Source organism: Asterias rubens, chromosome 5 (assembly GCF_902459465.1).
Source record: "Asterias rubens chromosome 5, eAstRub1.3, whole genome shotgun sequence".
NCBI lineage: Eukaryota > Metazoa > Echinodermata > Asteroidea > Forcipulatida > Asteriidae > Asterias > Asterias rubens.
In genome coordinates this window covers 5,064,881-5,091,594 of record NC_047066.1, presented here as the reverse complement: position 1 = coordinate 5,091,594, position 26,714 = coordinate 5,064,881, and the positions used below count along the sequence as shown (strand labels likewise).

Below are 26,714 nucleotides of genomic sequence, written 5' to 3'. Positions count from 1 at the left end.
AGTATAAAACATTGTGAGAAACGGCTCCCTCTGAAGTACCGCAGTTGTTTTTAGAAAGAGGTAATTTCTCACTAAAATAATTAGACTTCGGGTCTGAAGCCTCTCTTGGGCATCTGAAAACAAAAAACATATTATGCAACAGGGTGTTTTTCTTTCATTATTCTCTTGCAACTTCCATGTTGCAACTTTGCAACTTCGAAGTCCAAATGTTGGCCTTCGAAGTCCAAATTTTCACAGATTTGTTTCTTTATGCGGCATTATCTTGTGCCGAGTAAGATTACTGGTCTTTGACATTCTGAGTCCAGTGGGCTCGCGATCGTCCATGTTGTCCCGTTCATATGGAAAGAGAACATTTTAGTTGTTTCCTTTTTGTGATTTTTAAAACCTCATTTGACCACAACCTTTTACTTGACCAGCACCCAGTGTCGATCGGTTTGACCATAGTGAAAGGTCCACAGTTGGACGGTGGAAGCCATGGACCCCAAACTGCTATGACTTTCATCGTATTGCCACATAGGTCAACGACCTATAGATGTCACCTCGGCATAAACTTCTGAGCAGGCATCAAAACTGACCAAAGAATGGAACCTCTCGCTCGTAACAAAGGTCCTTGAGATAATGTGAACCAAAAACAATCGAAACACTATACTTTGTTATACACCCTATAAACCGACGTAACTAAATCGTCACAGTAGCCCCATGGCCAGATATGACTGAGACTGCAAAAATGTGACCAACATTTTTCTTGAAGGGAAGGATGGGGTGTACGTGATCTTCACAAACAACACGGTGTTCATTCACACAGCAGGTGCGAAAAGACTTCTTAAGAGCGTAGTATAAGGCACATTTTATGTCTTAAGGTATTTAGAAATAAAGAAAAGGTAAACAAGGGGGGGTGGGGAACACCAACAGTTGGAAGCTGTTGATGAAGGACATGACTCAAATAATCACTATTTCTGCACGGATTTATGTTTAAAGTAACAGGATTTTGCAATGTTTTATCAAGAAATCCAAGGTTCTGGATAGGGATCTTGATAAATATCCTCAATGCTCTAATTAGAGCCAAATGTGAACAGAGGATGATGACGACGAAATTTCAGTTTTAGATGTGGGATAAAAATTATTCCAGGGAAAAACCCACGCAGTCAAGTAGAGACTGAAAAACCCAATCCACATACAGTGCACTCGGTGTGATTCGACCGGGGTCCTGAAAGCGAGACAAGCAACCACTACACAAACCGGACCGACCATGGTCTATGTCATATTCATGTGTCTATCTGTTCACCTCTCTTCATGATATTGAACATCACAGTCAAAGCTATTTTGTTTCTGTTCAGTATTAATCTGTAAGCGTGTGTTTGTGTTACCAATTTCTTATGTTAACCTTTCAGAAGGCCTCTGCTCCATTGGTTGAAACGCGAGGTCATTAACCAACAAAATTAATTTGCACCATACACAACCACTTGGCCCAATTTCATTAAGCTGTTTAGCACCAGACAATATGCAGTGCTTAGAAAGTTCCTTTGCCAAGCAAGAAATGAGTGGGTACCAGTGACAACAATTGTAAATGTATAGCATTTTGTCTGGTAGCTGACTTTTGCTAAGCAAGAGTTTTCTATGCTTAGCAAGTTGTTTGTTCGTTTTGCAGCAGCTAATTCCTTCTTCGTTTATTAGAACATTGGAACAACTATTAACCTGACTTGACAGCCAGTAGTGACTCCCAAAAGACGCTTCCAGAAATCATGACAAACATTTTCTTCTGAAAAAAAGAATTTAGTCATCACTCGATTACAGGCAACATACACAGCATTCTTCCCTCAAAAGACTTCGAGGCAAATTCATCTTGGAGATATCTCCTTCATTTTCTTACAGAAACATTGAACAGCCAACACTCGTCAATAATGTCACAAGTTATAGAGATGGCACACATGGCGTTTATACAACATCTTGGCACAGATTCCATGTTTCTTGACGCTGGCTTAATTTCCCATTGGAATACAGACAGTATCATTATCGACTATGAAATTTACCTTTGAAATTTACGTTATATTAAGTTTTAAAGGGAAGGTACACGTTTGGTAATTGCCAAAGACCAGTCTTCTCACTTGGTGTATCCCATCAAATGCATAAAATAACAAGCCTGTGAAACTTTGGGCTCAATCGGTCATCGAAGTTGCGAGAAAATGATGAAAGCAACGACACCCTTGTTACACGAATTTGTGTGCTTTAAGATAGGAATAAAAGACTTCTAGCTATAGAAGTATTTTATTATTTTAATGAGAAATAACCTCTTTCTCAAAAACTACATTACTTCAGAGGGAGCCATTTCCCACAATGTTTTATCCTATCAACAGCTCTCCAATGCTCGTTACCAAGTCAGTTTTTAAGTTAATGGGTAATTACCAAACGTGTACCTTCCCTTTAACCCAGATAACAAATTGATCCGAATGTTGGGTCACACGAGCCTAGTCTTTTTCCGGGTCAGGTTGACCTGAAAAGTGGTAAACAAAAATTTACTTGTAACTCTGATTTTGCGTCATTTCGCCTGAAAATTTGTAAATTTTGACCCGGAAGAGTGAACATCTCTTTACTGAGTCAATCCTTGATCCAGCTCAGCTCCTCCCTGGGCATACAGTTCACCGTCCATCAGTCCTATATGAACCAACTCTGTCCTCAAGTACCCATTTACTCCTCGGTGAAGATAAGCAAAATAATACCGTCAAGTATAATAACGGACAAGTGTAATGACTGGGAGTCTAGCCCACACCCTTATTTCGATGCACGCAGAACGCCGTAATGCATAACTACAAAAATGTTAAATGATCAAATTGACAGCACCGATGAACCGTGACAGCACTATCATTCGCAATGTCGCCAGACTAAATCGAGAACCACTGGAACCCTTTAATATCTTTGCATTTTACAAAACTTTTTGCGTCAAATGACTATATAGACAAAAGACACTTCTCGTGACCCAGCGTGAAGTTTTTTGCACTTGACGAAGTTTTTATAAAAAGTGCAACAGCTTGGTTGATGAGGAGTCCATGAGGACTGAGAAATCTAGATTAGTAGGCGTCTTGAATTGTGACTGTTTTTTGTGAACGACGGCTCAATAGAACTAAACGGAAGTTCCGTGTATCAAGAGAGCTCAAATCCAGACGAAGTGCTTTTTCGCACAAGGCAATATTTAAAAAAGGACATCGAACTTTCAAAATTAAGCATTTCTTGCCAACTTTGTCTCACGACCAGGTGCAAGTGAAATCGTATTATCATCAAGTAAAGAATGACAGAAAAAATGCTGATGGTAGGCCTACATGCTCTTAGTCATGTAGCACTATAGCAGGCTTAGGCATATCGTTTCCGGACGTGGAAAAGTTGCCAAGTATTTTTTCTTGATTAAAAATACTTTCGTCAAGATTAAAAACATTCTGTATTAAAAACATTCTGCAAATGGTTTTCAATTTCAGACCCAGGGCCATAAATCTCCAACCCAAGACCATGCAGGAGGCGGCTGGTCGGCGCGTTGATACACCGGGGTAAGTTTAAGTTCACGGCCGGCTTGGAATGTGCTAGCTCTCTCCACCCAGTATTCGGTTTATTTGTACGGCCTACATTACATTTTCCCCCATCCAAGTTCCCGGTATTCCAAGGTATATGTGCAATTAATTACATCTTAGAAGCCACAAACAGAAACCGACAATCAACATTGGAATAATCAATCAATCCAAATCTGGTTTACGTGCCTTCCCAACACCACAAGTCCACAACCTCCTGGATAGTCTTGGTTCCAAGACCTTCGATTTTATTATTTCCCAGCCTTGCAGCACGCAAAGATCGCCAGCTAGTTATGCGTAAGTCTGTTCTCGTCTTGGACCAAGACTAACATGTAATACCTCCTAGACTTGGTTTCAAGCCCTTCGCATGAATTATTTCCCACCCTCGCTATACCATGGGCAGTTCGCCGTATCGACTGCTAGCTTTGCGTTTATAGTCTATTCTCGTCTTGGACCAAGACTAACAACCTCATAGTCTTGGTTTCAAGCTCTTCGCATGGATTATTTCACAGCCTCGCTATAATAATATAATATCGAGGTCTTATATAGCGCACACCACCATGGGTAGTGTGCCGTATCACCCGCTTAGTTTTGCATCGTCTGTTCTCGTCTTGAACCAAGACTAACAACCTCCTTGCTCTACTTCCCTCCTTACTTCGAAACTCCTTGGGGTTTTTACGACACTGTCAAAAACAACCGCGGACATCTCAGAAATAAAATATAGAATCGTAAAACATTCGGTTACCGGAGGCCTTGGCCTCATGGAATGACGGGTCATAAGCAGAGTAAAGGATGTAAAGAGACCCGTTCGATCTGAAACTAAACCCAGATTTGGGGGAACATGAACTATTTTGATTACTTGGGTTGCCCCGATGGGAACTCAGTAACTTCCATGGGAGTTGAACATGGGATGTTAGACGCCAAGCTAGCTGGCAAAGGAACATTATTAATATCTCGCTGGTTAATGTCTCTTGTTTTTATGAACAACACTAAGCCAATATCAGACCGCGGTAAACAGAAACTGAACAAAGGTGTTTCGGGCATAAAGCAGCGGGACCCGAATAATTTGCGAAATACAAAACAAAACAAAACAACGACAACAAAATGGCTTCTCTTTTAGGCAGGGGGAAAACATTATCCGGTGCCAAGTGCATCCCAAAAAAAATAAACGCAGTATAAAGTTCGAAATGTCAACACTTACAAGTTTTTGCACCTGTGGTTGTTCTTAGAATTAAGTTATTTTGGGAAATAGATTACATAAATATTTACAGTCCCCGCGGGATCTTTTAAAGTAAAATTAACAGTAGTTCCTTGGAAGAACTGTGTTGATCCACACACATAAACTAGAACACTGTTTATAGAGATCAGGCATTTTGCGCTTCCGTTTAAATTGCACACTGGGCAAAATTTCGTAGAGCTGCTTAGCTGCTTTGTGCTTACTTTACGAGTTTCTTTTTCAGCATTAGCACACGAAAAGGCATGCTTGCCTTCCGGTTTCTGAAAATGAATGACGTAACGATGCAAAACCATGGTAAACGCGCAAAAATGGCTACCTAATTTCATGGCTAACCTGTGAAATGCGCTTCAGGCTTTTTAAAAAACAGTTTATTTCTGCTATGTTAGTAAGCACGAAACAAGCTTCAACGTGAGCGTTTCACCCAAAATGTCCTTGGTCTTTGGTTTGACAACCATACTAAACCCATGGTTATCAGATTGACATCATAATATCGTTACGAAAGTCATTGAAACTCCAGACTAAATAATGTCTTCCTCAAACATAATCATAATACAACACCATGACTGCTGCAGAAGTTAAACTTTGTACAATATTTTATTATACACACAAACTTCAAAAGCTTATCAAACAGAAAGTGTACATAAAAGATATATAACAGAGCATAAGAAAATATCATAATAGTTTGATTAGTATATCTTTGGTTGATTAAAAAATTAAAAGTTCAAACAGTTAGGCAGAGTATTTCGTTTTTATCTTTACAGCTTATTTACATGGCATTATATACACGGAGCTCTCCGTATTACGCAAGGTGTTTCATTTTGGGGCCACTAATCCACATAAAAACAAGGGAATGCTAGGACCATAATCAGTATTATGGAAGGTTTAAATAACAAGTTGTTAAAATGTTCCCTTTTTGGAAATGCTGTTAGGTCAATATCATCTGTTGTGCTTAGCAGCTCTCTGAAATTGGCCCACCCCCAGTTTAGCACTCTGCTTTCGGTACCCTGTATGTGTAAAGGCCCGTCACTGTATGGCCGTTTAAGCACATTATAAAATTCGATGGTACCGAAATAATGCCCGTTTCGTTTCTGTGCATTAATTCTCAACAAAAACAATTCTGCTGAGCAGGCACATCGGTCAGCTTTTGACATCTTGGTTAGAACAAAAGACCTTACCCAACTGGTTCCTTTGCTTTATTTACAAGAATCATTTATGTACATAAGGTAGAAGGATTTAGGGTCATGAACATATGTGAAGTATCAATGTCAGTTTGGGGGTTTGTGGTTCACCGTGTGGGGTGGTTGTTGGTGATCGGGGGGGGGGGGGTGGAGGTAGTCACACCTTCCATAAAAGAAGTTTAGCGGATATGGGTTTTTAATTACAAAAATCATTGGTTTTTCTCGGGTCTGGTCTTCGTCTGGCAACACAAGAGATTGATACCAAAGTTGGTAGTAATAGATGTTAAATTTGCATCGGGGGTTATGAATATGCATTTTGTTTTACCCATGTGTGCTAGCACTGTATGCTCAGCACTTTCTCGAGTTCTGTTGGAAAACATATCACAGGCATATTACTCGGGTGAGACTCGAACCACGGCCGACCAGTGCAATTCTAGAGCAGTGTCAACCAACTAGAAGTTGGTAATGTTTTCGTTGCATTTGCGTGATTCGGAGAGCTCACTCACAAAATAAAGAAAAAGTTGTTTTTATTCAAACTCCTTCTCAGGTCAATGATGGCGACGCTGTCGGCGGACGCTGTCTCTCTTTTTCCTGCCGTAGAGGGAGTGCAAGCCCATCATGTCATTCTTTGTGAGGGCAAACTCGGGGTCGTAGGGTCGCACGGCCGGGTTCATGACGGACTTGGGGTCCGGAGAGTGACCCAAGCCCAGGGTGTGGCCGAGCAGATGGACGAGGAGCTGGTGCAGATAGATCCCTGGGCACAAGGAAGGAGAGGGAAAAGGGTGTAAATATATAGAGTATAAAAATAAACGGGAGTGTCACACTGCAAATAAATGAGTGTGACAAAGTTGGGTGCTGGTGTAAACATGGGTGTAAGATTGGGTTGTAGGTTGACAAATAGGCATGGGTCATGGGTGTACATGTTTTATGGCTGTACATATGACAGAAAGTAAATTGGTATAAACAAACAACCTAGTGCGTTGGCTGATGGTTTCAAACTGGGTTAATTACTTGCAGGGAACGATTTCGTCCAAACTTTGTCAACAACTAGACTGAGCTTATTTTGTGAGTACTGATTGGAACCCAATATTGAGTAGTAACTGGAGTGTTTAGTGTGCATTTAACTTTGCTTAAACAAGGGAAATCGTTCACTGTACCAAAGGAAACTTGTAAGCACACTAAAACAGGTCAACTAATGCCGTGAACATTAATTTCTCAAATTTTACTTGAGATCGAGGTGTGTTTGTGATTAGCAAGGTACGCCCTCATGCGGCAGTGATATTTCCGCTTCCAGGATGAGCAATGTTATCTTCCGAAGGCACACTTTGACTTAATCCATGGAAGTATAGAGTCACTTTATCCAGCGCTTTTTGTTACATCGTACGGTGTCTTTGAAGGGACATTGGGAAAGTGCTCCAGATTTAAGATACGAACTGGGCCCAATTTCACAAAAGACTCTGAACAGAAAATACTGCTTTGGGGCACCAGTTGCAACTATGAAATAATGCGGGTAACCGGTTTTGAGCAAAATTTGTCTGTGCTTAGTTAGTTTTAATGCTTACCGGCTTTATGAAATTGTGCCATGTACAAACTTTAAACTTTACTTGGAGCGCGCGCACATAGCGTAAAAATGCACTTTGCATGTCCTCTGTTGGACACCGTAGTTTGGCCGTGACCGCGTTTAAAATGGTATGTAACTGTATTGTGTAACTGATCCGCAATCAAGTGGTGCGGAGGTCACTTTGAGAAAGAGAATAGGTCACCAACAAGGAAAGTAACACTCTTGGATAGTTCATTTGTGGAGGCTGGATTTCAATGAGTCCATAAAGTCTTGGAAGATGGAGAAAAAATTTATGAAACTATTGAGAACAATATTTCGAACTACTCGAGTGCATTGAAAGCCAAATTATCTTGGATGTGAGGTATTCATTTAATTTTAATTCTAATGTATTTACCTTTTAACTGTAAAATAAAATATCAAGTAGGGGGTCTAATATCAATAAGCCATTGTGTAAGTTTTAAAAGGTTTGGGTTTGAAAATTTGACTGTAACGGTACGCCATTTTTTGACCCACAAAGTAAAAGGACAACCATGCTATTCCGAGGCATATTTTGTGTGGGTCATTATCTTCTACTTTGAAAACATATTTATAACCCTCTGCATTTTATCAACAACAAAAAATTGTTTCAAACGTTTTTCATATACCAACTCGCCCGATCCAAGGCAATGTGCCCTTTAAGGGATACCGCCAATATAGGGCTTGATAGCTCAGTTGGTAGAGCGATGGTACGTTAATCCGGAGGTCGTTGGTTCGAATCCCACTCTAGTCAAATTTCCTTTTGTTAAAGACAGTGGACACTATTGGTAATTGTCAAAGACTAGCCTTCACAGTTGGTGTATCTCAACATATGCATAAAATAACAAACCTGTAAAAATTTGAGCTCAATCGGTCATCGAACTTGCGAGATAACAATGAAAGAAAAAACACCCTTGTCACACGAAGTTGTGTGCGTTTAGATGGTTGATTTCGAGACCTCAAGTTCTAAACCTGAGGTCTCGAAATCAAATTCGTTGAAAATTACTTCTTTCTCGAAAACTATGGCACTTCAGAGGGAGCCGTTTCTCACAATGTTTTATACCATCAATCTCTCCCCATTACTCGTCATCAAGAAAGGTTTTATGCTAATAAATATTTTGAGTAATTACCAATAGTGTCCACTGCCTTTAAAAAACCCACACTTTAATAACGAATAAAATACATACCTTCTTCATCTCCAAAAGTGTAATTCTCCGAAGCATCCAAGTGAATATCACCGGGCAGCTCCGGGTGTGTAGGGGGGAATCCGTGGGCCACCTCTTCCAAGGGGTGCCAGAATGCTCGCCGGTCCCCATGGTCCATCGTCCCCATGAACTTTATGTTGATGTCCGCTCGACCGGACCGGACTTCGTCGAATCTCAACGGGGAGCGACTGCTCCAGACGTTGCATGCTGCTCTCACGGTTCGACGGACGGTCTTTTTCGATAGGTGTTTCGGGATCCGGGTTATTCTGAAACGGAAGACACGAAAAAGAGAAAAGGTTGAATGGGTTTCCCTCAAAAAATATACCAATATTTAACAAGTGATTTCCTTGGTCTTTAAAAACATATTAAATATTAAGTGGTTATAAAGGAAAACAGTCATAATTGTTTCCCTTAAAACAAAAAAAAATCCCGGAAAGTGAGTTTCCCTCAAAAAAATTCGAACAATGTTCAAAAGAAATGTTTCCTTTTTCTTAAAAACGAATATGACAGGTTTCAAGTGATTATCGAAAAAAATTGTGTATGATCAGTTTTTTGTTTTTTTTTAAACACCGTAAGGTCAAGTGAGTTTCCAACCAGAAAGTTAGAAGCAACGGTCAATTTGTTTGGGTCCTTTCTCTTAAAAAAATTATGAAAGGTTAATTTATTATGTCAAAAACATACATCAGTTTTCACTTTTAAAACATCCAAACTTTACTTAGCACTTAGGATAAACAAAATTATATGTGAAAGGGTTAAGTGAAAGGGTTAAAAGAAACACTGTTCAGTTTTCACACTATGCACTTCAAAACTTTACTCAGCTTTATAGAGTAAACGAACAATATGTATGACTCAAAAGGTTAAGTGGTTATCGAAAAAACGATAACCAGTTTTCACTTTAAAAAAAAATTAACTCATCTTTTAGGACAAACGAAGGTACACTTATCTGTTATAATGGAATTTGAAGTGTAATTTATTGTTAAATGTGAAGGTTATGGAAGTGGAATGCGCTCTTCACTTCGGTTTAGTCACATTTTACCAAGAAACACGGACATTTTAAGGGGTCAGAGGTGATGACCCAGTTTCCGGGACACTTTGGGTTTTCCATAATCAGGTTTTATTGGCTCTCGGTGGGCCTAATTTTCCCCCTGGCCTCCCAAGTTGACAATGCATGGTGAGGCTCCATCAGAAACATGAAACAACCAACTGCTGTGCTCGTTAGTAATTCATTAAGATGGGGCAAAAGATCGGTTTTTAAATGGAAGAAAGTCTATTCATCCATTCCTGATTCATTTATTCAACGATGACTCGGGATGGACAATATTCCCCTTCAACCTTTATTTGACATAGTCTGGTGAAATTTGTCATAATAATTAACAAAGTATTGTTTAACATAACCTATAGATTGTACTTTCCTAACTCAATTTGAAACTTCTGACGTTCGGGTTCGTTTTCTTCAATCAATCTTCATGTTCTCAGGGTTTGCCCTCAACTAGTTCAGTGACCAGTCTTCTCAACTCGGTGTTTCTCAACATATGCGTAAAATAACAAACCTGTGAAAATTTGAGCTAATGTGGTCGTCGAAGTTGCGAGATAATAATCAAAGAAAAAAAACACCCTTGGTCACACAAGTTGTGTGCTTTCAGACGCTTAATTTCAAATATTTATAATTATTTGAGTGAGAAATTACTTCTTTCTCAAAATCTATGTCACTTCAGAGGGGCCGTTTCTCACAATGTTTTATATTATTAACATCTCTCCATTGCTTGTTACCAAGTAAGTTTTTATGCTTACATTTATTTTCAGTAAATACCAACTACTACCAATAGTGTCCAGTGCCTTTAAACAAGAGTACACACTTCATTTCATCAAGTAGACCATGCAAATATATTTTATTTGTTTTAACTGTGTTACCGGATGTTCTTGACAAATGTGGTCCGGTTCAAACAGCCTATAAAGTTCTCACCTATATGTCAGTTCCGTCTTGTTCCATTTCCCTCCTTCCAGTCCGAACCGGAACTCATCCCGTTCCGCCACTCCGGCGAACTCCGGGTCTCCACACCCGCACCTTGGCTTCTCCATCTGGGCTATGGTGTCCGAGTCGATCATCTGCGTGTTCGGTAAACTGTTGAAAATCTGGAATTTACTGATGCCGTCCTTGATCATCGAGAAATCCAGACCGTCGCTGTCTTTGCCGGCGTCGATCTTGATGTAATCGTACTTTTGTAGCCATTCCTGCAGAAAAAGAGAAAGAGAAGTTTTAGTCTTCAGATCTCTCATCAGGACACAACTTTTTTTAAACTGTTATTCACATATTATATTGCTTGAATAAGCAGACACAGGTCACCAACCAATGTCATGAGCGTCACATTGCTCGTGACTTGTTCTCTAGTAAGGTTGCTTAGCAAATTCTAAACAGCATACCTCTTGCTCAACAGCTCTTTGAAAAAAAAACCGAGAAAAAAACAACAACAACAACAAATGGGTCATCAGGCATTTTCCAAACCCGGGCCATACGGTTCCGGGCTCTGCTGCAGTGCTTGTCGATGCTGCAAACATCGGAGCCCCAGCCGAGGATTTTGGAAAAGGCCCTCACTAAAAGCGCTTCAACCATTGTAGTAACATGGGGGACTATGAACTAAAATATTGTTTACTCCCAACATTTTACTGGTTATTAAATATGGGCCAGACTATTTCACGTCCGTCCTCTACTTTTATAACTAATACAACTTGCATATATTTTGAAAGAGAGAGAGAGACAATGAATGAACACAAATTGCTATTGGCCTACATGTCTCTTTTATTGTCTTTTATTGAAGTTTTAACTATCTCACTTTTCCGAGCCTGAAATAATATAGGCCTATTGTTTGTTAGTTAAAAATACCAAAGGGTGTATGATGGAGAATGAGTACACGCTTCTAAATACAAACAACCAACATGTACCAACATACAATCATGCAAAAGCTTGACGCCATCTTATTCACTCACTAGGCCTAGGCAACCCCCCCCCCCCCCCTCCCGCCAACGAGTATAGTTTCCCAAACACATTATTTTACTCAGTCTGCACTATGGTTGGCTGGTTTCTAAAATCTTTCCTTAAAATCCGTCTTTCAATGTCTCGCGGAAACGAACGTTCAGTTGTCATTCGTGTTTTCTAGGATGATGCACGGCCGTGCAGGACCCCTAAGACCCGACCCATCAGCCACCGGCGTCGACGTCTTTAAAGGCACAGGACACTTTGGGTAGTTATAAAAAAAGACCAGTGTTCCCACTTGGTGTGTCCCCAACATAATGCATGAATGACAAATCTGAGAAAATTATGGCTCAAGTGGTCATCGAAGTCTCTAGATTTCACGAAACATAAAGGATTAATCCTTTTTCGAGTGAGAACGAATAACTAGTCCTAACTTAGGATTATCTTAAGGTTTTCATGTGACAGTGCAAGGGTGGGACTCGCTCTCAGATTAATCCTAAAAGTTGGGGAAGAGTTTGGTGAAATCGACGGCAGTGCCTTTAAACACCATGTCAGTTTACATTACCCACACTCGTCATGAAGCCCCGAAGGTCGTGTCGTCATTTGTCATCAAATAAATGTCTGAATGTTGAGAGAGGAGTGTCTAAGGTCCGTGCATAGACAAACAGAATGATGAAGTCATTTCTTAAGGAGCTTATGAATAATATTTACAAGGTCATCCGAAAGGTCACACGATGTTATTGTCAAAATAGTCAAGGTAAACAGTCGTCGGGGGATTCCGTTCTTCCAACTTCAACCTCAATGTTCCAATGCACTAAAAACTGAGGCAAAATAGAAAAAAGTCGTGTCCTTTTAAAATAAACGAGATGTAAAATTGTGAGGCCTTAAGTGCGATTCACACGACAGCAACTTAACCGGGGTCCCTTGCTTAATTTTAGCGTGGTTGTAAAATGTGGCAATGTTTGACCATGGAGGAAGAAATTGTCCATGGTTTGACAAGATTTTGCAAGGCAACGTGGGCAGTTGACAAATAATTGTCCTTTCACAATTTTATACAATTTTACAACATTGCTACAATTTAGCAAGGGACCCTTGCTAAATTTCGCTCATGTGAAAGGGGCTTTATCCGAATTGGCGGATACAGCTGAGGCTACGAGTAAACGCATGATGACGCAGCTAGCCGTAGCCGTAGCCTGTAGGTGATCACAGAGCAAGTGACTTCATTTTCAGCCTTGGTTTGGATGTTATGACGGACGAAAGAAAAAGCAAGATATCCACACCATGATGAAGGTGAATAAGGAGCCGGATAATGAAGGTGTATGTTGTTAAATTTGAATAAGTATCTGGATGAGAAAATATATTGTTGTATTAAATAAGTAGCTGGGCCATATGGGTATACGGTGATAAATAACTCTGATTTGTTGCATCTTGCATCTTGAAGATGAAGAACCATTTCCGAAACAACTAGGGAGGAACTTGGATTTGTTTTTCAAGATGAGGTTTGATTACTTTGTTAAACATTAATTTTGTCTCACCATGGAGGTAGAAATGCTGTAGCCATATTCCCATCAAGGTTCGTGTTTTCCTTCTCTATTTTTATAGCAATGTTAATGTTATTTGGCTGTGGTTTTATATGAACTAACCATAATAGGCCATGCTAAGTGGCGGACAAGAAACCAACAATAAGAAATTGACTTCTTTGGGATCATCTTTTAACTCCATGCAAATTGTGACCTCAAAGACTTAAAGAGTTAATAGGTGCACAGAGCAAGGGCCACACTCATTGTTCATCTTGTTTGTTTAATATTTACGTTAATCACGGAGATGTAAATTATTTGATTCCGTGAAGAGGTAAGAGGCCTTGGGGGTAAAGCCCCCGTATCCTGCTAAATTAACCCACTGAGAGATTTTCTAGTCAATTGAGCTAGGAATTGAGCCGTGGGCCTACACCGTAGTACAAAATCGTGGGTGCGGAAGTGCGGAACTAAAGATAAGAAAGGAGCAGACAACAGGAGTGATGGGGAAACAGAAAAACAAAGTTGCTGCTCTCTTGGATTTTCTCAATCAACCTACCACGGTTTTTTTTGCTAAGAGGCACTGGATAGTGGACACATTTGGTTATTGTCAAAGACCAGTACTCTCACTTTGTGCTATCCCAACATATGCATACATCTGTATTAACAGCTCCCATTACTCGCTAAGAAGAAAGGTTTTATGCTAACAATTTTTTTGGAGTAATTACCAATAGTGTCCAGTATCTTCGTACTGTGCACATCTACGTTCCACTATAGGATTACTAAACCACCAAGCAGATCCTAAAACCACGAGGTAGAATCTTTCAAGACGCGAACGATTAAGATGAAGACATAATTTTACTTAAAGGGAGACATTTAGTTAAACACCATCAAAATACAATCAGTTTCGCCTTAAAATTGCCCACACCCCACCCCAAAACACAAAATACAGCACGATAACCGCCCACCACATCTTAATAAAGGTAACACTAAGTGTTCGCTCTCGGCTTCCGTATCTCACCAAGCAGATCCTAAAACCACGAGGTAGAATCTTTCAAGACGCGAACGATTAAGATGAAGACATAATTTTACTTAAAGGGAGACATTTAGTTAAACACCATCAAAATACAATCAGTTTCGCCTTAAAATTGCCCACACCCCACCCCAAAACACAAAATACAGCACGATAACCGCCCACCACATCTTAATAAAGGTAACACTAAGTGTTCGCTCTCGGCTTCCGTATCTCAGAAGGACCCTTCAGCCTGTTATCTTAAGAGGGGTGACCGAGAGGTCAAGTCTTTGGGGAGGCATTGGAGTTAATGACGCATGGGCCTCCATCGGGCGGCATGGGAACTATCTGAGAAGCACCATACGGAACTTTTTTTCCTTCTCCTTGTCAACTTCAATTCCTACATTTTCATGTTGCGAAGTAGCGAAGCAAACTTTTTTCAAGGATGTGCTCCGCACGGTGAATTTCCCCCAATTATGGCGGGTAAACATTGGCTAAATTTGCACCAAGGTTGCTTGGACGTCCACTATAGGTTTATCAGGTTTGTTCTTGTGCAATGGAAGTGACAATTATATTGGGAGATGCTTCTCATCCGGAGCTTTTTTACGGTAAAAGAAAATACACGAGAGCTAATCTCTTCATTGTTTGTATAAGAAAAAATGCAACCTTCATGAGAAAATGGCTGAATGAATGACGTTGTTTTTAATGAAGATTGACGTGTCACATTTGAGTGACGACACGTCAAGAAAGTTCACATCTCTCGAAAGTTCGTTCACACGAAGGAAAGTGCTATTCGCACGGGACAGTAATTTAACTGGGGTCCCTTGCTTATTTTTAAGCATGTTTGTACAAATTTAGCAATGTTTGAATTTGCGGGAGAATTTGGACAGTAAAAAACATTGTTGACCTTTCACACGAGGTTCATTTTACGATCTTGCTTCATCCAATCATTCCTCCATGATCCAATATTAGCAAGGAACCCTTCCTAAATTGCTCTCGTGTGAAAGGTTGTTTTTTCAAGAAAGCATAAACAATAGATGGAACACCAGAGACGAATCGCATTTAGAATTTTGACATCAATATGTGCACATTTTTTCACGCGTGTGTTACTTTGAAGAAATCGGGGAGGAAATAAACGGTGTCCGGTTTGCCAGTTTTCGGCATGTAAGGATGAATCAGTAATTAAAAAAATCTGACAAGGTGGTGAGAGATTAACATCGGGAAATAAATCAATTTCCTCTAGACTTGAGTCAATGCATAAGAAATTCATCGCATCTTTTAGACTGAATAATAATTATTGATCAGATTTCGCCTCATCAATTGTGTAGTTTCTGAATGCTACTAATTAAAACAAATCTGATACGTATTATAAGTTAGCAATCAATTCGTCCTACCATGACATGACATGATCACCAGCCATTGCCACTATGTCTGCTCAAGCTGTTGTAAGTAATAGTCTTTCGGTTATGTCAGTCGTCTAACAACAGTGGGAATTGATTTTATTTCTTAAAACGTTCAAACGTTCCGTCTTTCATTTGTGAAAACAAAAAAATGGTGGTTTCCTTTCGTTTCCTATGAGTACGTCAATTTGCTCATTTTAATCATAACGTTAAAATCTTATTTTGTCATGTGGCTTTATTCATAAGAACCATATGCCTACATTTTCCCATTACTGCATATTTGTAGGCCTAAACTGAAGTCGTTATGTTTAGGCCTTATAACAACCATGTTCAATGCATTGCATAATGTTGCACCACCCCCATAGACCGGACATAATTATTTCGTCAATCACTGCGGTTCCGCTAAAGGTTATCCAGCACTAGTACTTTCAAATAGTCCTAACATTGGTGGCCGGGCGGCGTTGAGGTTCACTTGTGATCCTCGGGCACGGTGGGGGAATTTGCTCGAGAAACCCACCCCTTGATTCTCTTAAACACCCTTAAAGGAGGTATGCGTTTGGTATTCACTCTTTAAATTTATGGCAATACAAACTTACTTGGTGTGGAAATACAGTCAGCTTTCAATAGTATAAAGCGTTTCGAAAATCATTTCACGTTGAGGAAATGTGGTTTTCCTTTTATGGAAAAAAAATATCAGATTTTATCCCTTAAATGTGAATCTGAGAAACTTGTCTTAATCTCAGAATGTGTGTTCTGATAACAGGGTATTCTATCTGCTTGATTTCGGCAATACCTAAAAAAAAAAAAAAAAAACTTTTGAACTACTTGTTCACAGGTTAATTCCGAAAACCAAAGGTATTTACCCTTTAAAAAAAGTTAACACCAGAAAATGTTTTCCCAATAATAGGTCTACCTACTCTTAGCTAGTCCTAGAATGAGGTTCGTACCGCTATCGTCTCCATGAGTCTCCACGAGGTTCGAGGAGACGATATAGAGGAACGAACCTCGTAGGGTCTCAGTACCCACCCATCATAGCGCATGTAGCTCCATGCTAGAGTGCGAGTGAAGGGTAGAACAGGCCCCACGATAATACTGTACTACAACCAGTTTTTTACGAGTAACTCACCATTCCTCGAAGAAGTTTGTCTTGCCCCATTCCGGGTGCTAACGGTAAAGCAAATCCAAAGACCTCCCTGCTGGAGAAACACAGCAAGACAACGGCAAACAGGAGAGCAAACATCTTGGGTGCTTGGAACGTTTCCGAGTGCGAAATAAAACCTCGGCCCACTGTGGTCCTATCTCCACGTTCTGATCCGACAAGAGTGTCAACAAATACTGAAAATATCACGGCCTTGCGAACACGTTTTTATCACATGCTTTCAGTCACTCGTCGGTGGTATTCACACACCTCCTCGAACTCACTTTCAAGTCTCGGTTCACTTTCACTATTGTACACAGTAGTTCACAACGCCCACGGCATCCAGCGATTTCTTACTTTTCAGTATGCGCAATAATTTCTACCCCCAACAACTTGTGCAACGTCCTTATAAAGCTTTGCGGTTCGTTTGAGGTCGAATAATGTGCCGCTCTGCACAGCTAAACTTGGAGTGCCCAATGTTTTGGCAGGCCTACGTCACTTCGTGGCGCGCTTCGCGTCACGTCTGCTTTATGCCAATGTATGTGTGGGCCGTTCTCATGTACATGCATGTGGTACCACCAGTATGGTACATAAGAAGGTGTATTATACAATGCACATGTACCGTGCAAGTACATGAACTTTGTGCAAAAGGTATGAAAAGGGGGCAGATAGAAATGACCAGTAGGGGTGGCATAAGAAACTTTAAAGGATATTTCGCCATTGTTTCTTCATTGTTTTAGAGCTGGGCCGGGAGGAGCTAAGAAAATTACGTAGCCTTGTTTCACTCATTGTGTGTGGGCCGTGCGTATGTACATGTAGGAAGGTGTACATGAACTACAAGGACCTATTTGTGAAGGGTAGGGGCACCGCAAGGACCAGTGGGGGTAAGATAAGAAAGGTATTTCGCCGAAACTCTTGATTCGTTCTTTATCTCCTCATTTATAGAGGTGGGAGGAGCTGCAAGAAAATGACGTATAGCCTTGTTTTGCAACTACATAGACAAATAATATCGCTTCTGTGTTATAAAATCTGAAGACCAGGCTAAAGAAAATGACGTAGCCTTATTTTGCGACTACTCATTTTCGTCTATGGCTTCTGCCTGGCGCCTAGGGCAACAATGATTGATTGATTACATGATGAACGCGGGGTGCCAGCCCGAACGTGACGGAGAAGGTGGCGTTAAAACGAGGCTGTGATTTGTTCCGTTTAATCGAATTAAGAATTGGCACCATGCCTCAGCACGTGGTGAGATACCCCACCATGCTTTATCCTAGCATGGAGGAAGGAAAGTGCCCAGTAACATTTGAAAGCATTTTTTCTTTAATTACACATCAATCCCATGTAACATTGGGGCCAATACAAGGTTATGGATGACCATACCTTAGAGCATCAGACAGCAAGGTTCGGTGCAAAGGGTTTGAGGTTTGGACATGGGAGCATACAGCAAGGATGGGGGGTTTAACCAGGACAACTTCAAAACGTGGACCCGTAGGTGTTTTTCCAGTGGGTGCCTTGGAAGGGGTAGTCTTGGGGGAGGGGAGCCTTAGGGGAGCCCCCCCCCCCCTCCCTCAACTCCAGTATCCTACCAGATTGGTAATTATTTGATAAGCTTCAATCACAAAACTCAATCATTTTCATACACACATTATTGTAATATCAATAAATAAATAATCTGAAAGAGTCAACAATGACATTTTATCTATACAAATTAATGCCTGACGTCACAGATTACTTCTTAGTTTCCAGAAACGTGAAAATAAACCAATGGGCGACGTGTACATCAAACTCCAATCCAGTGGCTCAAACTGCTGCCTCAAAACCCCCAAAAATGTCCCTCTCTAACTTGGGCGATACTTATTAACAAATACGTTTAACGTCACCCGAGTTTGCAATTCATGCGACCATCATGGGCCAAGGAGCATAGCATTGGATTCCAATGTGGTGACTGACACTGGGTGGGCAGGGGCTAACGAATATGGGCGGCCAGAAGGGCCAAAACTAGTAAATATCTTAAGCAAAAGACAAACTGCAACAACTAACTTTATTTTCGGGAAACTAACTGTATTTTCGGAAAACTAACTCTATTCTCAAAAAACTAACTCCATTTTTGGGAAACTATCTATATTTTCGAGAAACTAACTCTATTTTTGGAAAACTAACTCTATTTTTGGAAAACTAACTCTATTTTCAGGAAACTAACTCTATTCTCGAGAAAATAACTCTATTTTCGGAAAACTAACTCTATTTTCGGAAAACTAACTCTATTTTCGAGACACTAACTCTTATCTCGGGAATAACTCTGTTTTCGGGAAACTAACTCTATTTTCGGGAAACTAACTCTATTTTGAAAATTTTGGAGATGTCCCAAAATATCTTTGCAATGTAAAATTGAGGTCTCGAAATCAAATTCGTGGAAAATTACTTCTTTCTCGAAAACTACAAGTCACTTCAGAGGGAGCCGTTTCTCACAATGTTTTATACCATCAACCTCTCCCCATTACTGGTCACCAAGAAAGGTTTTATGCTAATAATTATTTTGAGTAATTACCAATAGTGTCCACTGCCTTTAAACAAAAGTCTGATGCCCTTGTTTTAAAACTACTTAACTGCCAACGAGGTCAAAATAAAAACTAACTGAGAAATATTGAAATATTATGGTCGGGCGGTGAAAGTGCAATATTGTACACTTTCTATATTGCTCCGGTAAACACTAATGTAAAACGGTTTCATGTTTTATCGGTGATGGAATTGACATGTTTCCGAACGATGTTACGAGTTACCACGGAAACAACCGATGCGTTCACACCTTAAGGACCGGAGTACTTGAACGAAAAGTGGTCATTGTGAAGGCATTGCCAAGTGAGACTCTTGAACTCAGTTTGGGGGGAAAACATCGATGCCAACCCAAAAATGAATAAAACGCTCCCTGTGCGAAATTAGATTATTTATTTCTCATAAAAATACGAAATTTCAGACAGAAATATTTCAAGGGATATTTTCTACTACCATCATCATTAGACCGTGTAAGTTTTATGTAAATCTGTGATCTTCACGATTTTTGTTTCCAATTCTGTAACGTTCCTTTAATGGTACATCTTCATTTATATATGATTAAAACAATTGGGGGGTTAAACAAAACAAAACGGGTATACTTTGCCTTTAAAGAAAAATGTCACACTTCAAAGCGGGACTTAACACACTTGGTAGTAAAAAAAACCCTTTAAAATTGTTCATAACATTTGAGCAATATAATGACGGTAGGATGATACCAGTGATGCATCGCGCTATGATGGTACAATTATGGTATCATGCGTTTCGTGTTAAGTTGTTTCCCATCCTAAAAGATACCACACAGGGACGATTATTTGAGGTCATACGTTTCATCATGTTAGGCCTAAATGATTGAACATCATTTGAAATACCACCCAGGTGGTGAACTTAACTAAAGGGGGCACGCAAGGGGTGTAACTTTAGAGGAATTCACACTTAATAAATGATCAAGAAGGTGCTACTTTCTCCGTAAAAATACAGCCATTGTAACATCCTGATGACGTCACACCACTATGGACGGGAAAAAAACAGATGCGGTTGATTGCGAAATCAAGACTTGTGCATGAGTTGTCATATAGGGCGTTCCAGTGATGCATCGCGCTACTAATTAATAACTTCCTAATATTGTCGACTTCCTCATGGATCAATTGTTCCGTCCCAAATGTGGAATCATCCCAACTATAGTTGGGACCCAAACTTGGGTGCAGTTGGGATGACCGTGGAATGACCGAACTTGAGCTGGGATTGCCTGGATATCGACAGTGATGGAAATATACCTTTATTATGCTGCCTCCATCTTGGTCATGTGCCTTGGGATCGAATAACAATAATGAATAATAATCATTTTTGCAAACAGGAACCATACTATTTTGTTCTTCAAGCCTCGTTTTGGTAACATTGTAATCAATAGGAGAAATTCAAGATGGCTGCACCATGATAAAAAAAACTTAGATGTAGATTTGTTTCTCCATCTACATCACATACACGCAACTGACGTTAGTTAACCTCGCCATCTTTATACCACCAACAGGCTATAGGCAAGTCCGCATCCAATGATTATTTGTTAAAATAGAGAAGAAATAGTGTCGCTCAATTATAATACACATGGTTATTCTTTATATAAAGGTCCAGTTAATAGGCCAAAGTACATCCAATTCCTCCATGATCCAATTTAGTTTATTGTTCAAGAAGGCTGTGAGATGTGCCCAATGTTGGCCAAATTCAGAGTAGACGATGGACTCCGACAGAAGAAGCTCCTTGATCCAACGCATTGTACAACCATAGGGGGATAACAACCGCTGGGTTCTTGCTTGGTGACAGACCCTTCTCTGGATCATAGCTTTACAACTGGGCCGTGGGGACTGGGACGGTACGCAATCACAAACAGGAAAGTTCCTTTTTGTTGGCATTACAAGCCCTTATACGGATGCGTCATAATATCAGTGAAATGTAGTATCATATAGTTTCATAGCTGGGCCGTTCCAACTACCACACACTGAAGTTAGGGCCAGTCCCAACTACAGTTGGGACGATACCTAACTTGGGACAATAGCATAATCACGAACAGGAAAGTTCGTTTTTGTTTACATTATTACTAATAAAACCCTTATAACAGATGCGCCATATTATCAGTCACGTGTGATGACCTTGAGCGCGTCATAGTACTTGACCCCTGACACGCGATTGACGAAACGCAGATGTGAAAAGGTTTTTCCCCCGTTTCACTTTTTTGGGAAAATTTATGATGTCACTTTTGGGACCGGAAATAACTCCTTGTGTGGTTTAATATTTATGACTTTTTTCTGTTGGGGTGGTATGAATCACACCATGATCCCACCATAGAGTCTAGACCCCCCCCCCCCTCCCCACCCCGCCCTCAATTAGTAAAATTGCTAAACACAGTATTGTCTAACAGAAACAGGCTATCACTAATAAGCCTAAAATACATTAAGTTTACATTGTTGTGAATGGTGCCCCACTCAATTTAGTGCTTAGCAAAGAAGTTTGTCACCGTGATTTTCTGCTTAACGGCTTCCACGAAACTGGGCCGAGCTCGTTTTCCCATGTGTATTGTGTTTGCATGGAGAATCGATTCTGGCAAATTCGAAAATTGGTGCAGGTTTGATGGGTTTTTTTTTTACCGACAATCGTATGAGGTTCATGGTCTATCGAATAGACCTCCTCACGACAAAAAGTAAAGAAACAATGAAACCGTTTTCGCAAAGTTGAAGTCAAATTATCCCCCAAGGTTTAGCACCTTAAGTTATTTTCTTCCTCCATGGTCAGAGACAGATTTATGTTTGCGTCTCTGCAAACTTCATTAGAATGTATTCCCAACATGCCCAGATTCATTGAAACAGTTTTAGATAAAAAGGGTCCGCCAATTCGCAATTTTCAACTTATTAACTGCAAGGTTTCTTCTTACTATAAATTGATTGCTAAAATGAGCAGTCTGTGAAGTAACATATAATTTATTTTGACAACTTAAAAATTCTGAAAATTTTGAAAAGTGCAGGTTTGATGGGTATTTTGTGTATACCAACAACAATGAGGTTGATGGTCATTATAAACTAGTACCCCCCCCCCCATTATCAAATCAAATCAAAAGGAAGTCAAGAAACAATGAAACTGTTTTCGCAAAGTAGAAGTCGAAATATCCCCCAAGGTTTAAAACCGTCGGGTTCTTTCTGAAGCACCACAAGTTTCTATTTTCTTCCTCCATGGTCAGAGACAGATTTATGTTTGCGTCTCTGCAAACTTCATTAGAATGTATTCCCGACATGCCCAGATTCATTGAAACAGTTTTATAGATAAAAGGGTCCGCCGATTTACATTTAACTTATTAACTGCACGTTCCTTTCGCATTTAGTTTGATTACCAACATGAACATTCGATAGTATACTTGAAACCATTTATTTTATTTTGACAATGAAAAATTCTGATACATTAAAACAAAAAAGTGCAGGTTTAAGAAGTATTTGTTGTATACCAAAAACCATGAGATTCATGGTAACCTCTCTCATCAAAAGTACAAATTGTAAACAAGTCAGGAAACAATGACACTGCTTTCGCAAATATGAAGTCGAATTATCCCTCAAGGTTTCAAACCGTCGGTTCTTTCTGAAGCACCACAAGTTTCTATTTTCTTCCTCCATGGTCAGAGACAGATTTAATGTATTCCCAAATGGTTCAGTTTTATTGAAACAGGTTTAAGATAAAAGGGTCCGCCAACTGGCAATATTCAACTCATTATCCACCATACTTTCTAATCATATAGTTTGAGTGACACAATCAGAATTCTATATGGAAAAATCATTTATGCCTAATTTATTTGTCCCTCAAAGTTCAAAATCGAAGGTTTGAGTTTGGGGCTGATTTGACCCAAAGTTTAGTGATTCGGTTACTTTAGAAATCTTTTAAAATATCCTGTAAAACATTCTTTAGAAAGTTAATAAATCCTTTAAAAAGCTTTTAAAACATTATTTAAATCCTTTAAAAAAATCATTTAGATCATTTAGAAATCTTTAAAAACCTTCTTTAAATCCTTCAAAAATCATTTAAATATTAAAACAAAATTTTTTTTAACCTTTATAAATCCTTTAAAAATCTTTTAAAACATTCTCTAAAAGTCTTTTTAAAAGTCATTTTAAAATTCTTAATAAGAAATCATTAAAATCCGCTTAAAATCTCATAATAACATTCTTTAAATCCTTTAAACTCGTTTAAACATTCGTTAAAACCTTGAACGAAAATCACTTAAGCCGTTAAACATCTTTTAAAACATTCCTAAAAATCGTTTAAGGTCTTCAAAAAATCATTTAAATCCTTCGAAAAACTGTTAAAACATTCCTTTGTCAAATATCGGCCTACGCAATTTGAACAATTTTGTTTACAAATCCCTCCTCTTCCTATTTGTGCTAATTGACTCCAACTAATATTATTTCAGCTCTTCCATTGCACTCTGACTTACAAACCCACAAGCTCTCTAAGTTGTTTAAACTCCAGGCTAAAAAATGTTTATCTGCGATTGTTTTTCTTCTTCTTTTTTTTTGGGGGGGGGGAATCTTTGCTCGCGGAGATAACCTTTATTCTTTGATGGGATTTATCAGACTCAGCATGACCATTCAAACAATACAATACGCAATTATACAGGTGGCATGCCGCAAGATATGTAAACATACTTCAAGGTTTGAACATAGTGACTCGTTAAGTCCTGTGAAAATATGACACACAAGGCGGGCCTAATTATTGCGAGCCCCGAGCCTCGGGAACCGCATTACGAGATTTGGGGGCTTGGTGTTGTGTATTTATTCAACTTTTTGTTCCCCCTCACTCTTGCTCTATGAAGTGAACCGTGGGTTCCTTCAGAGTGAACCGATTCGAGGGTCAAATGCCAGGATTGCAAACGCTTGCGAGGAAGAAAGTGCACAGCTTTATAATGATTTTATTCTCTTCTTACAAATAAAACAAAACAAAGTAGCAGTGCTAGTTTAATAGATCATCATTACTGTTTGTAATTATATTTAAGGTTGTGTGTACTTTTTGTACGGCACGAAACACAATGTCTACAGATTTACATGAAACGTACATGGTTTGAATATGGTACAAACAAAACTTCCCTTAAAATATTACTTGTGAGGTGCTGCAGTTTTTGATAAATGAGTAAAACAATGTCACGAAAATTAGTTTAGTATGTCGGCCTAATGCGACTCTACTGAAAACATTGCTCTGTGATTTTCACATGTTTTCTCAAAAGCTTGATGACTAATGATGTTGAAATGTCTACAGGTAATATTACATACATCTTCATTCCGATGGGTAGGGATTTATGTCCTGGACAAACACTTGATCTTAATATGTTGTAACTACATTCCTTTCTCTATGTTCTAGTGCAAACTCAATGTAATGAAGAGCCCAAGGCAGATTTTTAAAAGGTCTAAATGATGACCTAATTGTCTTCCTCCATGGAATGACGACGAGTGTTGCTCTCTTGAAGTTCGTTTTCCACGAAAGGAAATGAAGAAGAAAAAAGTGAGGGTGGTATGTGTTTGTTGATGTTTCACGACCAACCCATGGGAGGATAAGACTACTGGCCGGGTCTGCTAATTGACACACTCATGATAAACACATACCAAATGCTTTCATTCTAAATACAGGACACCTTGGATAATTGTCAAATACCAGTTTTCTCATTTTATGCATAAAATAACAAACCTATGGAAAATTTTGACTCTTTGGTCATCGAAGTTGCAAGAGATAGATGAACGAAAACCTTTAAACCCTGTTGCACACATTAATTGATATTCTCAAAGCACATGTGCTTTCAGAATATTCATAATAAAAGGCTTTAGCTGAAGTCTTTTGTTATTAATTTGAGTGAGAAATAACTTCTTTCTCAAAAAAACTACGTTTCAGAGGGAACCGTTCCTCACAATGTTTTACACTATCAACAGCTCTCCAACGAGCAATGGTCATTACTCGTTACCAATCATCGTTATGCTAATAACCATTTGAGTAATTACCAATAGTGTGTCCACTAAAATGTTTTTATACAGCAGGCAACGTTGGGCAGAGGGTACCCCCACCTTCCTTTCACTACTCGTACACATCTTGTTTAACCTTTAAATCAAAACATATAAGTTTATCCCATAGAGCTATATATATTGCTCTATGGTTTATCCTTAAAACGAGCAGAATGTACTCTTCGAAACGTCCAGACCACCTTGGCTGATTTCAGAGCCAACACTTCCACAAAAGAGATTTACAAATGGTTACACCCGCAAGTTTACTATTTATTTATAGTTTCTTCCTATCTTTAAATCATGTTTTTAGTGATTTAAGGAAATTTACTATTAAAAAGAAAAACCTTTACACACATGTTTCGAGCAAAAATGCTCCCAAGTTTTAGTCGTGAAGTACATGGTATATACATACACTGTTTGAAACCTTATGACTCCATTCCAACCGGAAACTCTTAGAGAATCCGGAAAATACGCATAGCCCAATAAAATGTATGTTTCCTCGAATATCTGTCTCTGACGTGTTTCTGAATATGCAATAAAACAAAAAAATGTTTCTTGTCCAACGTTCTTTTTTTGTTTTGTTTACATTTCTTTCACACCAGGCCTGAGTCACAATCTTTTGGGAAAGCTAATCTTCGTGACAGTGATGTGCACATCTTTTCTACTTTAGGAGCATGCGCCTACAATTTGCATTAGGCCCTAAGCCTCAATACAATTCCATTTCAGATCATTTTCCTTAGAAGTCCGGCTTCAAGCGAACATTAGCAAATAGTTGTCGATGGCCCTTTTCTAAACCACGGCTCCCCAGATTAGGCTCAGGCTCTGACGTAACACTTCGAGGCTCGTGAATAACGGATAAAGACAGGGGCCCAGTCTGGGCTCAGACTAGCTTTGCCCCGCGGTTGCTTTGACTTTAATAATTGCGCGTGCTTTGCGCTATACGTGGTCAGGGCTTCAGACGAGTCGACAACGGAACCTAAAGCCGAAGCCAAAGACCAATAATTATTCGCGCAATCGCGCTACAGACACTACCTAGCTTTGAAGTTATCCCGCCACCATCTTAGAGGTAAACAATTTTAATGCAACAATAAAACGCAGAGGGCGCCCTACTCAATTAATGTCACGTGCATAAGGTCCCAAAATGTGAAAGTGTAAAACTTTAGATAACACAAAAACAAAATGGTCATGGAGTCATGGTGAACTATTGCTTTACAAATAATTGTACTGTTTCACATTCTGTTAACAACTACCAACGTTGTGAAAAGGGGAACACAAAACGATTTCCCAATCCCGTTGAACAAGAAAAGAGCATCATATGCGATGTCATTGTCCGTACCTTCTAAGACATCGATACGG

General features: G+C 39.5%; 1 protein-coding gene across 1 annotated transcript; it reads right to left on the bottom strand.

The window, feature by feature from the left end:
* Nucleotides 1–5,366: 5,366 nt before the first annotated feature.
* Nucleotides 5,367–17,242, bottom strand: LOC117291001 (matrilysin-like). Its single transcript, XM_033772597.1, has 4 exons — nt 16,774–17,242; nt 10,714–10,982; nt 8,733–9,016; nt 5,367–6,723 (listed from the first exon to the last, which is right to left on the bottom strand). Exons 1-4 carry the CDS (start codon nt 16,885–16,887, stop codon nt 6,518–6,520), a joined length of 873 nt encoding a protein of 290 aa, XP_033628488.1. The 5' UTR covers nt 16,888–17,242; the 3' UTR covers nt 5,367–6,517.
* Nucleotides 17,243–26,714: the final 9,472 nt, after the last annotated feature.